Below are 14,028 nucleotides of genomic sequence, written 5' to 3'. Positions count from 1 at the left end.
TGATGCAGCTGGAAATAGCCTAGAAGACATGGAGTATCAAAAGCATACCTTTGAATGAGAAATCATGGTTACCAATGAAGAAATCTTCGAATGCAAGCAGCCAAGCTCGTGAGAAGATGGATCTGATACCAATTCAAGGGAGGTGAGCCTTGAAGTGAAAGCATGCAAGTGGAAGCAAGAGCTATGGTGGAAAGGAGCAAGAGCAAGAGAGAGAAACATACAGTGTGGGAACTCCAACAATCACATTGCGTGACTGGTCTTCCCTTTATTCAAATGCCACTGAAAGAATAAAGAATGAAGTGATAGTGATGGGCATCTGCCACTTGCATTGTACAAGTGTGCAGGTACTGCCAGTGCAACTAATATACAGGCAGCTAAGCACACATGCCTTTACCCCCAACATGAGAGAGGGGTGTTAAAGCCACGAAAGATTTTGAAAAGAGGGAGAAGAACCCAAGCAAAGGCAGGTGGAGAAAAGGAGCATGAGTAGGTGTAGTGATGATCATTTGATGCACAATTGAGAGCAAAATAAATCCCCATAAGAGGGACATGCCTAAATAACAATACCATAGTCATTGATCCAAAGCAGTGTAATATCACAAAAACAGAGAGCATCAACTATATAGGCAGCTGTCTTTTTGGATCATCTTCTGTATTGAGAAGGGGGTTGCCATTAGTAAGGGGGCTCTATAGGCAAGATATGGAAAAAAACAACTCTAAGAAAGCTTTATGGATGAGGAATTGCACCTGACATGCTTTCCAAGCTACTAGAATGAAATAACCTACACTTGCATTATCTAGTACTAAGACAAAGTACATGGGTATTGCATTTTGCAATATGTGAGGTAGCTTGGCTATATAGACTACTTGGTGATTTGGGGCTATAGGCGGATAAGAAGATTAACATCTACTATGATAATCTTAGTAGCATTCAAAGGACTTGGAACCCCATGTATCATACATGGATGGATCACATAGAGGTCCATTACCATTTCATTTGAGAGCAAGGTTTGGCGAGTGATATTGACTTGTATAATGTCAATACAGAGGATTAGGCTACAGATAGTTTCACTAAGGCCTTGGGAGTTGAGAAGCTTATTACTTCAGGACTATGCTTGAAATTCATGAACTTATGTTGAGCTCGAGGAGGAGTGTTGACTTGACATGAGTTGGCATCCACTACACACCTTAGGTGATGTTGTAGGACTTTACTCATTGGCACATCAAATAACCGATATGGAGGATATACCGATGCTTTTACAACTAGACTATATCCACATGGTTCACTCTTGGTTATGGCACATTCATTTTGCCACCTCATTATCCTGAGCAGGTTTACACTTAGTCACCACATGTACATATGTCTTAGTACTTTTTATATGAATCTTTTATCATGTTGTAGACTGTCTTTTGCATGGAAGAAGAAGAAGAAGATTTTAGACCTACTTCTTTGTATGCTGAAGTCTCCATTGTGTGTGTGTGCTCTTGGTTGATTCATCTAGACTCTTTCTTTTTGTTTGTTTACATCAATATGTCACAAGAGACAAAGCCTAGTTATGAAGGGGCTTGGCAACAATGTGATATAGAGCACATTACCCATTTCTTTTGTAATGCTATGTAACATGTTGAGAATAGGTTCGACAAGTATATTGCCAAATCAAGTATGTCAATCGAATTGGGCATTCGCTTCTAAAGTTGTCCTTACCAATCTCGATCGATACTAAGGCATGATATACACCATGTCAAGGCAATGAGGCATTACTATTGAAGTTTTTGTCTAGTCATTGTATTTTTAAGCAATGCTTTAATATATATAATTTTCAATTAATTATTATGTTTGCCATTGATTTGCATCTGTAGCGAATCTTTGGTTCTCGTTTGGTTTGCAAGAACTCTGAAAGAGCGAAGAGCGCATAAAGGCCAAAAACCACACAACTCTGAAAAAGCCAACGTGTGGCCTGGGGGACCAGGACCAGCAGGCAGTGGGGCCTGGGCCCTGTGCAGATAAGGCTGGCGTAAAGGTGGAATCACTGGCGTAAAGGTGGAATCACTGGGTAGTGCGCTCCAGCCTCCCCCTCAAGTCACTTTACTTTTGTAAATCTCACACAGATATCACAAATACTTCACGTCTTCTTTACTCTCTCGCCAGTCTGCAGGCACACTCGTGAATAGTGAAGAATGACTTGCTCACCTGGACTCGCCTACTGCCTCTCTCTGTTCGCTGTTCTTATCAGTCTCCTGATGATTAATACTCCCGCGGTCACAGCCGTAGGCAAAGGTTTACAAGCTAACATTGCCCAGCTTTGCTTCACAATCAATGCGATCTTTTGGCAATCTCTTATGTAGATAGTTCATAATACTCACTGATCCTTCTGGAATTGGTTTGTTGATGACAGCTGCATATACTCAACATTCCTCCCATGTGGCGGCGAGGCGGCATGATCCTATGCTGGCTGAATTCCGATTTTATCAGGGAAGAGAGCTAGCAGCCTGCCCATGCAATACCAATACGTACACGGTGGATTCCAAGAAGAAGAAGCAAGAACCGAGCTCCGAGTACGAGTGCTGCGTCATTGCGGCTAATAATAAATGCACGCTTCAGTGCAGGAAGGGATGTTGCCCTTAATCTTGTCTGCGTGTGAGGGATCACTGAACGGCCCTGTCGATAATGATGAGCACCCTTTGCGCTCTCTCTCTCTCTCTCTCTCTCTCTCTCTCTCTCTCTCTCTCTGTGTGTGTGTGCGCGCCCATATCGTCTTGTAAAGTCCATTGATGGATCAATCGAGGTAATCCCAGCCCAAAGGCTTTGGCATGGCAAAGTTTCTTTATGTCTTCAATCGCAATCCCCGTACCTCTGCTCATAATGCGCCATTTTCCTTCTTGCATTAACCAAAGCTGGATGCGTGTATTTGACACATCCGAACCCCAGCAACAGTTATAAATACAGTCAAACTGATGCTACATTCATGAAGCAGGAAGCCACTCGATAAATGAATATTAAGAACGGTTTCCGTTTTAGAAGTGTGTTCTTCTCACCACCCGTTAGTCTACCAGGATACGGGGGAACAAGGTAAACTTCGGGCCCAACCATGTCACACATGTGAATGGGCTAGTGAGCGTGTACGAGGAGAGAACAATCTATTGGTTGACAACGGTTTAAAACCCATCATGCATCTGTTCCTTGATAACATATGTTTGAATGCTTCTCCTTGTCATGCTATAGGTACCTCTTTTTGGACAACCCATTTACCAATTTTTGCTTCAAATGCTCTCACAAGTGCATTGAATGCCTAACCTTTTTCTTTTTTTTTGGGATTTTAAGGGGGTTTGTATGCTTGGTTTGAGTGCAAGAAATCTACATTGAGCTTCCATGGAGGAAGAGTGCCCTAGCTCTCAGTAGGTGGCAATCTTTTGACCCTTCTATCCTACGACTTAGGCCCCCCCAACTTAGTGCACTTTTCCCTACTTGGTAAGCTGAAGCTATGACTAATTGATGTTATTACCACTTAATTTTGAGAAGGTGAAGGTATGGTTTAGCATGCACGATTGCATTGCTACTTAGTTGAGATAGTTGGTAGGTTGTTTCGCTAGGGAAACAAGGAGCTTGATGTTTCTGGATGTTGAAGATTTAAAGACCGTCTATAGTCCTCTCACATTCTCATTACTATACTTGAAGCATGAAGACATTGGCTCATATGGATTCTATTGCAAGGTGCTTTGTTGGCTAGAGAGTCAAGAGTAAGTGCAATAGAGGTACACCATCACTACAAGGGAATGGGGCAATAACGACGGCGGATATCGGCGTCGCTATAGGCGTCGCTATTGGCGTCACAATTGGCATCGCTATATGCGTCGCAAATTCGCTATATGCGTCGCTATTTGCGTCGCATTTGCAACGCAAATAGCGACGCCAATAGCGACGCCGCAGGGAAAAAAAGCGCGGCCGAAACCAGAGCGCCGTTTTCATTTTCTTTTCTTCGCCTTTTGAGAGCGAGAGCGAGGGAGAGAGCGAGGGAGAGAGCCAAGGCTTTGTGAGAGAAGAGGAGGAAGAGACTTGCTGCCGCCGCCGCCGCCGCCACTACCACCGTCGTTGTTCACGAAGGAGAGGAGGAGCCCTCGTTGCAAAGAGAAGCCGCCCACGCTCGCCATATCTCATTGGTGAGTCTCCCTCTCTCTTTCTTTTACTTGTTGAAGGTTTAAATCGTTCTCTTTTGTTTGTTTAGAAGAGGAAAAGAAAGAGAAGGAGAGGGAGAGGGAGAGAAAGAGAGGGAGAGAAAGAGAAAGAGAGGGAGAGTGCATTCTCTCTCTCTCTCTCCCTTTTGCTTGTTTAATGTTTAAATTACTTTCTTCTTTGCTTGTTTAGGAGAGGAAATGAGAGAGTAAGAGAGAAAGAGAGGGAGAGGGAGAGGGAGAGGGAGAGGGAAAGAAAGAGAAAGAGAAATAGAGGGAGAGGGAGAGGGAGGGGGAGGAAATAGGAGAGGGAGAGAAAGAGAAAGAGAGAGAGAAGGAGGGAGAGTGCATTCTCTCTCTCCCTCCCTCTCCCTTTTGCTTGTTTAATGTTTGAATCACTTTTTTTTTTGCTTGTTTAGGAGAGGAAATGAGAGAGAAATAGAGTGAGACGAAGAGGAAGGGGAAGGAAATGAGAGAGGGATAGAAAGAGAAAGAGAGGGAGAGTGCATTGTATCTCTCCCTCTCCCTTTTGCTTGGAGGATGTTTAAATCACTTTATTTTTTGCTTGTTTAGGAAATGAGAGAGAAAGAGAGATAGAGAGGGAGAGGGAGAAAAAGAGAAAGAGAGGGAGAGGGGGAGGGAGAGGGAGGGGGAGGGGAAGGAAATGAGAGAGGGAGAGAAAGAGGGAGGGGGAGGGAGAGGGAGCAAGGGAGAGGGAGAGGGAGAAAGAGGGAGGGAGAGGGAGGGGGAGGGGGAGGGAGGAAATGAGAGAGGGAGAGAAAGAGAACGAGAGGGTGAGGGAGAGGGTGAGAGAAAGAGAGGAAGAGAGGGAGAGGGAGAGAAAGAGAGGGAGAGGGAAGGGAAGGAAATTTAAGATAATATACGTATTGATAATGGTATGCAATGTGCTTTGCATACGGCCACGTACTTCATCAAAATGAACCCAAAATTATTGTTATAGAAGAAGAAACCCTTAAATTGAGTATAGGATAATTTCTCTCAGGTCTTATGACTATGAGTAGAATTGATTGAAATAAATTTTATTACTATAGTTATAAAATTTCATAGATGGCGCGCATTAATTTTAAAATGGATTACTTATACTCAAAGCCGAGATATAACAAAAAATTATCTACCGGGACAAACAAATCGTTGAGCATGATACAAGGCCGAGATATAACATCGGAAAATCTCTCGACTACTATATACAATGCAAGGTTTATGGTCAACTTGCAACTTGACGTACATCTCCATAAAGCTATCCATTTTAAGCCTCGTTTGCTGTAATGTAGATAAGATGGCAAACGAAGAAGGTCCTATTGTTCAAGACCGCAAGTCGTATCTTAATCAGCGTGTCCCATGTCCTTGCTCTCAATGCAAGTTGGCAATTAGACGAAAACACCAATTGTCTATAGAACACGTACGACGATTTGGCGAGTTTCAATCTGAGATCATTGATCAGGCGTTTGCAAATTTTCAGCAAACGGTAATTTGAAGTTAGCATTTTTCATGCATTGTACTCTCAAGCTAATTGAAAACCATACACAATAAGATTGGGTCTTGTTGGAAAATTTTGTATCCAGGGGGGTGATGTCTCAACCCAAGGGGGAGTGCACCCTTTGCGGCCAATTAGAAGAGTTCGTGGACGTGCGATGGATGGATTGCAGGAGCCAATCGACCACTCGCAAGGCCCATCTATATCGTCAATGCCAGAGGAGACAGACAACCTTCCCGACTTGCCTACAATCTTCGAGCCTGAGATGGAGGCAATGATCGATGCATTGATTCCCATGGATGTTGAGACATCTGACCCGCTTAGAGAGGAAGCATCCATACCATTATATGATGGGTGCCGAGTATCTCGGTTGAAGACATTGCTTGCACTCTTAAGTGTGCAAGCAAAATACGGTTGGAGCGATACGAGTGTGACTGAGTTATTCAGGTACCTTGCACATAGACTTCATTGTTTTTTTTTTAAAACAGTATTATTGCAAACATGGATGGATTTTTCAAGGTGTTTTATGATTTTTTCAGGTTATTGAAATATCATATATTGCCACCTGCAAACACCATGCCTGAGTCTCGTGATGATGCACAACATGTTTTACGGAAGCTTAGCATGGACTACAATAACATCCATGCATGTATCAACGACTGCATATTGTTTCAAGATGAATACGAGACTATGGAGACATGTCCAAAGTGTGGTGCTCACAGGTATCGACAGGACTTGCAAGGGCAGACTATCCCTCAAAAAGTTCTCAGACACTTTCCGCTCATCCCCCGCATAAACCACATGTTTCGCACGTCTGCCATGGCAAGCTTGACAACGTGGCATGTGCAGAATAGGTCCACGGATGGAGTGCAACGAATATCAGCAGATTCGCGTACATGGAGCCACATTGACTCTACCTTCCCAGGCTTTGCGCGAGAGCCAAGGAATCTTCGGCTCGGTCTCGCCATGGATGGTCTGAACCCATTCGGTCTGCGCTCGACTTCTTACAGTGTGTGGCCTAAAGTGCTTGTCAACTACAACATTCCTCCATGGATTTCTACGAAGAAAGGACATCTCATCCTTAGCTTGCTCGTCCCGGGCCGCTACAAAGTAAAAAATATGGACATGTATCTTCGTCCATTAGTCGATGAGCTTAAGATTTTGTGGGAGGAGGGGGTCACAGTGCAAGATATGAGCAAGCGCGATGGTCGGCGGTCAGCCAACATTCGAGCCATTCTCATGTGGACGATGCATGACTTTCCGGGATTGGGAGAGTGCTCAGGTGAGCAGACCTTTATTCTCACCGGTAATATCTATATTTTATTTCATTCAATCAAGTATTCACTAGGTCGTGGATCGCCTTGCAGGTCTCGTTACCTCAGGTTATCATGCATGTCCATTATGTGGGCCACAATTAGACTCCCGAAGGTCACGAACCATGAAGAAGATGGTATATCAAGAACACGCCGCTTTCTTGCCGGAGGATCATGAACTCAGGGAAGGTTTTCTTGGACGACCTCCAGCACGTATGAACGCTGCAAGCTGGTACGAGCTGAAAATGGTAAACCCGGAATCACATCCAAATGGAATGCGACGGTTCTCAATTTTCTACGAGTTGCCATATTGGACCCACTTACAGGTCAACCACTTGTTGGATCCCATGCATATTTTCAAAAATGTGGGCAGCTTGCTATGGGACCACATCACAGGAAAGAGAGACACTATAGGGTCACGAATGGATTTAAAGGAGGTAGGTAAGATGGAGGCGTTTGGCCGCAGTCGAGTGCTGAAGGGAGAGTGCAGCTTCCTCGCGCTCCCTGGGTTTTGTCTACCAAAGAAGAGCGCATTGTGAAGCAAGTAATCAAGTCTATCCACACTCCGACGGGTATGATGCGTTCTCTCAGATCCGCATTTTCTAAAGATGACCAAATGTCTGGGCTAAAATCCCATGATTGGCATAAGATATGTCAGGTTTGTGAACAGAATGGATTTTAATTAGTGTGGACATTTTGAAATTTGAAAAGTGACCATTATTCTTAATGCTTTCTCATTTGTGGCAGTTTGTCCTACCGATCGCGATCGCGGGATGCCTAACTCCAGAAATTCGCGGGGCCATTTACAAGCTGTCGACTTTGGTGCAATGGATCTCACAAAAAGAGATATTGACGTCCTCTATTGAATCCGCAAGGCAGGGAGCAGTTGAGACGGTCTGTCTCTTTGAGAAATACCTGCCCACTAGCATGCTCACGATACAAGTTCACCTTCTTGTGCATCTTGTGGATGAAGTGGAGATTGCTGGACCTGTCCATACGCGATGGATGTTCTTCCTGGAGCGCTTCATGAAAACCTTGAAAGGCTTTGTGCGACAACGAGCTCGTCCGGAAGGTAGCATGGCGGAAGGTTGGTTGGTGTCAGAGGCATTAGTGCATATCTCACAATGGCTACCAACGGTGGAACCAGACAATGAAATGCTATGGATGCTGAAGGACGATGACAAGCTGACTGGAGATGTGGTGGTTGGAAATGGGGTAGAAAAAAGAATGGATGCCTCAATGGAAGAGAAGGTGAATCGCTTTTGTATGTTGCACCATGCCTCCATGGAGACGTGGCTCGCCAAGTACCAGATTGCAAGGCAAGATCGAGAGGAAGCGCGAGCTGAATTCCGACGCAGCACGCATCACCGACCGATTCGATATCCCGAAGGCATGGAGAAGATGCCGCGGTTTATGTCAACACGATGGTTGCATGGAGCCTTGATCGCAGCATCCAGCGAAGGGACAGAGGTCTCAATGGAGGAGTGGGAGTTCTCGAGGGGATGTAGTCCAAAGGTAATGAGGGGTTTAGAATGTGTCATATCTAAATTTGTTTGCTACATCTAATTTGAGTGTTTCAATGTGCAGTACAAAATATATAGTGCAGTGTGGTCGCGTGGACGGCATTTTCGAGTGGAGCGTATTGACAAAATGCACTCCACAATGGACTGTGGTGTCATGGCAAGGTTTGAGCAAGAGAGCCGGCGACGAGCAACAGATCTGAACATGGTTGTGGATGAGATGGAGTATTTTGGGAATTTGCAAAGTATTATTACGGTGGATTACCGTAGCTTCTCCATGATAATATTCGATGTGCAGTGATTCAAAGTGGTACTTGGAGGAGCTGGCGCAACAGTTCGACGAGGTCCATCTGGATTTCTCGAAATAGATTCCGAAAAAAAATGGATGGATTTGCGCGACACCTTTGTGTTGCCGGCCCATTGTGAACAGGTACAACTAGTCATTTGCTTGCTAATTGTAATACGACATGGTTTATGTCACAATGGTTTGAAGACGGTTTGTAAGTGTTTGTGAACATGTAATCTTCTATCCAAATCCCCGACAACCTCGATGGTGGTATGTTATACCTTCAACTCCTCGAGGTGCGAGAGTATACGATCAAAGTGATGTTCCAGGCATAGATGAAGAAAATATGCAAATAGAGGGATCAAAATTACAAGGGGTGGAGGCCACCTTGAGCAGGGAGCCCGCATCGGCTAACAATGATGGAAATACAGAAGTCGTAGAATTTTTTGAGAACGAGGCAGACTCGTTCTTTTGTGGTGACATGTCTATCGACCTTCCAGTGTATGCAGAGTTGTGTCAGGAGATTAACATGGGACCATAGAATACTTCATTCTTGGAGAATTGTATTACTCAATTCGTTGTTTAGATCTTCCATAAAGGTAGATAAGATATGCATTTTAAGAGGGATTTTTCAAAAATGATTTATATTAATGTGTTTTGTATAGTTTAAATTGATTATTCTAATATTATTTTTTATCTGTGCAAGTATCGACATTTTCAGGATGAGTCGAGGGATGAGCGATGAGGAGTTTCAGGAGATGATGGCACGTATGTCTCCAGATCAACTCGCGAGATTCAGAGAGATAGCAGATCAGGAGCTGTCTCGTTCATTGTCAGGGTGCTCTGCTAGATTAGCTTCAGCGCGATCAGATGCTTCAGCTTCGAGCAGACGATCTTGACGCTCGCGACTTGGGCCAGAGGGAGGGACTGCGACTGTAGGAGAATCAGGGGGGTGCTGCTGTGGAGACACGGATGCGGTGTCTCCGTCTCGTCGTTCAGCTAGAGCTCGGTCACCTCCAGGATTTGTCACACCTGTGGGGACGTCCACTCCAGTTACTCTGGCTTTTGCGCAGCCGTCGGCAGATGTCATGCCTTTTGGTGGCACTCCTTTTGGTGGCACCCTCTCTGGTGGCACCCCTTTGAGTGGCACTCCGGGAGAGGGTACCCCCGTCGGTACACTGGATGTTTAGGGGTCTCCTGGATATGCCCAGGAGCGTGGACGGAGATGGGACAGGGCCCATACAAGGCACACTCCTAGGGATTATGGATACCTAGTGGATGGCAGGTCAGGAGCCATCATCATGAATGATGAGGGGAGGAGGGTGATGGCTCGCATGAGGAAGTTGTGCCAACAAGTTTTTCGGCACAACGTCCTGGATCATTGGAGGAACATACCGGAGGGGAGCAAGGAGTACATAGTAGCATCCTTGCATGAGGAGTTCCCGGTGCCAGCCGCAGTGGATAGATTCTCTACGGGCTGGATGATGGATTGCATGCGTGCATACATGTCACATAGACGATCCGACGCACGCAAGGCAATCAAGAGTGGGGCTCCAAAGCCCGAGTGGTTAGATGCAGACGACTGGCGCCGACTGAGGGAGGAGGCTACAAATTCGCCAGGACATTGGAGTCAGCACAGCGGGAGGCGGCGAGGGCACGAATCGAGGCCAGATCGGTACATCATCTTGGGAGTGGCGGCCACAGGACATATTTGGAGGACTTTGTAAGTTTCTCTTTTGTTTTGCTTATTTGTTTTTTTGAGATATTCTTTGTACTAACAATCATGTTTCTAACAGTTAGCATTTTGTTTTCTTTGCAGCACTCCATTACAAATCGCGATCCGCAAGGCCTTGAGACTCGATATGCAGAGAGGCACGGTCTCAGATCATTGATCGACCGATTGTATAGACGCGGCGGCCCAATAAGTCACTCATCTTTCTTGTCCATAGTTACCATGAGATATTTGAATGCATTATTGTATGGTGGATTGATATGTTGTTTCTTTTTCTGCAGAATCCGTTTGATGCTCCTTTACAGCGGGAAGAGCTTTCGGGGGACGACGATTTGTAGCTCGCCCTTGGATCCTTAGAGCTCACATACCTTTAGTTTTTAGTCGCCCGATCTATGTAGACATTTTCTATGTATTAGTGATATTGTTTTATGATTGTACCAATCGCATTTTATGCGATATCATGTATTTATTTCATCTATCAGTTTTATGATTTCAGTATACATTCTTTTTGTTTGCAAACGCTTTGTATGCAGCAGTGCAGAAACTATTTTGTATGGCTCTCATACAGCACACAACAAAAAAAAAAAATTATATGTTACCATCGCTATTTGCGTTGCAAATTTACTGCACGCGTCGCTATTGTCGTCGCTGTCAGCGTCGCAAATTCTCTGTAACCGTCGCTATATGCGTCGCTATATAGCGACGCACATAGCGACGATTCTATGGCGTCGTCAATAACGGCGCTTTTTGCGACGACGGAGGCAAATTTTGTTGTTTGTATTTTCGTCGCTTTAAACGTCGCTATAAGGTTTATATCCTGTAGTGCATTCACATTTTTATCTCTATTCAAGTACAAATCTTGGTTGATCTCACGGTTGAGGAGTTTGTAAATTGTTTAAAGTTAGATATCTATCCTAGTATGCACTAGTTTACAACAAACATTAATACTCCTTGTACATGGCATCATGTTTCGTGCAAGATATGTACATGTCCAATACACAAGCCTTAGTCATTAGCTCCTTTGAATCTAGATTTTCACAAGTTGAGAGGTTTGCATTCTTACAATATCAACCATTCTTACAATAACATGACTTTTATAAATATCCACTATAGATAGTCACATAATTCCATTTGCTTTAACTTCATTGAGAAACTAATTAGTTTCCTCAAAAACTTCAATTGAGTATGCAAATAAGAAATTGCATTACCTTTCTGTAAAATAGCTTCCTCAAGAGAATTAATTATCTCAGAACAATCAAAAACTTGCAAATCCATTGCATTCTTTATATGATGAACTTCTTGTTCTAGCAATGCTTTCTCTTCTTAAAGTTGATTGATAATACATAGAGCTCCAATTGTTGTGATTTTTTATGGATTCCTTTCCTTTTTAAGCTCAAAAGAAAGGCAATTAATCATCTTCATTGGAGACTAATTGGTAAAACATACTCATGAAAATATTCAAGAAAAAACCATAAGAATCAATTAGTTTTTATAATATCCTTATATTTGGTTGGCTATTGTAGAACAAACCAACTTCTTATCCGTCTGCTCGGATACGAGGTATCCATAGGGATTCCCAAACCAAATACCTACTCAATACTATTTAATGATTTTTATTATAAATCACTTTGTTCTAGTATTAAAGAAAAGAATATACAATCTATATACAAAGGAAGTTGTTGGTTTTGATGAGCTGGTCTAGGTGGAACCTCATTTTATCAAGAGAGAAATCAAACTAAATCATTTATTACTTGCAAATATCTTTTTCTCGAATCTCTTTACAACTTCATTATTGCTTTCAAACTTACAACCTTGTGCCCAAGAGAATAGCTCAATCAAGTAACACTTTTGAGGCAATAGCTCAGACCTAGACACTTCAGTCCAAAAGCTTTTAGTGAGTGTAATACACCAATCTCTATACAAATAATGCAAGTAGGAACTCAAAACAACATCAATATAACCCTGTGACACACTTGAAACAAAACATTTCAAAGAACAATGAATTCCCTAAGTAAAAGCTTTGAAACACTTGTATTTTCAACATAAAAACCCTACAAGCTTTAAGCTATAGTAGTAGGAAGAGAGAGATCCCAAATCTTTCCACAAAAACCCCATTTTTGGGTGGTCAATATGCAAGAGGTAGCACCCAAATCAAAGCAAAGTACTCTACAAACTCTAATCATATCACTTCAACCCTGCAAATCCCTATATAATAGTATTACAACACTCCTAAATCTCACCCAAATCTCTAGTATGCATGCATCCACAAGCACATGTCAATCTTGTCCCATCATCACCCTCCTTTCTTTGTGTTATTTCTTTAGTTTCAACATAAAAGAACTTTCGTTCCCTACCAATTTAGCTTGCTCTATAGGCATTTGTGTGTAGCCCATAATATTTGCATTGAAAAAGATGGAGCTACTCTTGGAGACAATAAGCATAGCATTTAGCCCTCAACCTTTTGTTTTGGACATTGAAATGACCACTTAGATGTTCAACAAGGGGTACATGACATATTTTGTTCTCATTGACTTTAAAACTACTAACATACACTAGCAAATCAAGTACAACTCTCCTCAACATTGACAAACACATCCCATAGACATAGAAATCCTATAAGGTTTCAACCCATAGACATGGAGTACCATGACATCCACGCCCTCTAAACATGCACATCCTTCAACATGTGCCACTCTATCTTACTCTTGTGCAAGATGAAGATCTTTCTCATCTTCCACAAGATCATCATCCTCACCTTCTTTAATGCTTTCATGGGTAGACTCTTATTTAAGCTCCTCCTCCTCATAGGTCTCTAATTCTCTTCTCTTGAACAACTTGATCTTCTTCCCTGTAATAGTTATATTCAAATATGTCCCATCCAATTCACATAGAGCATATGTGGCATTATCACAAGCATGCTTCACAAAATATGGTCCGAACAATCTTTTAAACATATGTCTAATGTACTATGATGATTATCAAGACTACTATCACACACTAGTACCTAGTTAGCTTCCTCAATGACTTTCAACCTCCTCAAGCTATGTCTTCTATCAAAATCTCTCTTTGTTACGAAGTCTAGCCTCTTCCAATCTCTACGTCTTCATGTTTTCTTTGTAATTGCAAATTCTAAGAGCTAAGAGCTCTTCCCTACTCATTCCTTCCTCCCATGGCAAAACACATACTCAAAGGGTAGCAATAAATAAAAAATAAAAACATGTTGTAAATGAACTAGAGAGAAGCAAGAAGGCTAGATATAGAAGGAAAATTCAAATGGAAGTCAATCAAGTTGCTTGTAACTTGCTTGAGGATCTTAAAAGCAAAGAGGCTAATATCACATATAGATAGCTTTGCTACAAATGAATTCATCATTGAGAAGAAATGACACGGATAAGTTAGTATCAAAAAAGAAAGAATGAGAGATCAACATGTGGGGGTTGTAACTTATCAATTGTTGAAGATATAATACATATAATGGATGTATAGATATATGAAAGAAAAGTTGACTAGGT

General features: G+C 42.8%; 1 protein-coding gene across 8 annotated transcripts; it reads left to right on the top strand.

Annotated features, from left to right (window-relative positions):
• The first annotated feature begins 2,093 nt into the window (after positions 1 to 2,093).
• LOC148017955 (uncharacterized) lies at positions 2,094 to 9,617 on the top strand. Of its 8 annotated transcripts, XM_087661127.1 has the most exons (6): positions 2,094 to 2,278; positions 2,397 to 4,158; positions 5,463 to 5,656; positions 5,754 to 6,112; positions 6,205 to 6,947; positions 7,033 to 7,868. In XM_087661127.1, exons 3-6 carry the CDS (start codon positions 5,468 to 5,470, stop codon positions 7,515 to 7,517), a joined length of 1,776 nt encoding a protein of 591 aa, XP_087517253.1. In that variant the 5' UTR covers positions 2,094 to 2,278; positions 2,397 to 4,158; positions 5,463 to 5,467; the 3' UTR covers positions 7,518 to 7,868. The 8 variants fall into 8 exon arrangements, 5 of the variants coding, with proteins under 5 accessions (XP_087517253.1, XP_087517254.1, XP_087517256.1 ...); XM_087661128.1 differs by lacking the exon at positions 5,463 to 5,656 and having other exon boundaries at positions 2,095 to 2,278; XR_015687609.1 differs by lacking the exons at positions 2,094 to 2,278; positions 2,397 to 4,158 and having other exon boundaries at positions 4,974 to 5,656; positions 7,033 to 7,636; positions 7,726 to 7,858.
• The last annotated feature ends 4,411 nt before the right edge of the window (positions 9,618 to 14,028 follow it).

The sequence above is a fragment of the Lygodium microphyllum genome, chromosome 21 (genome assembly GCF_053477565.2).
Source record: "Lygodium microphyllum isolate KBCC chromosome 21, Lygodium_microphyllum_v1.1.10, whole genome shotgun sequence".
In the NCBI taxonomy this organism is placed as follows: Eukaryota; Viridiplantae; Streptophyta; class Polypodiopsida; order Schizaeales; family Lygodiaceae; genus Lygodium; species Lygodium microphyllum.
Note: the sequence above shows the minus strand (reverse complement) of the source record. Positions and strands in the feature narration are given on the sequence as shown.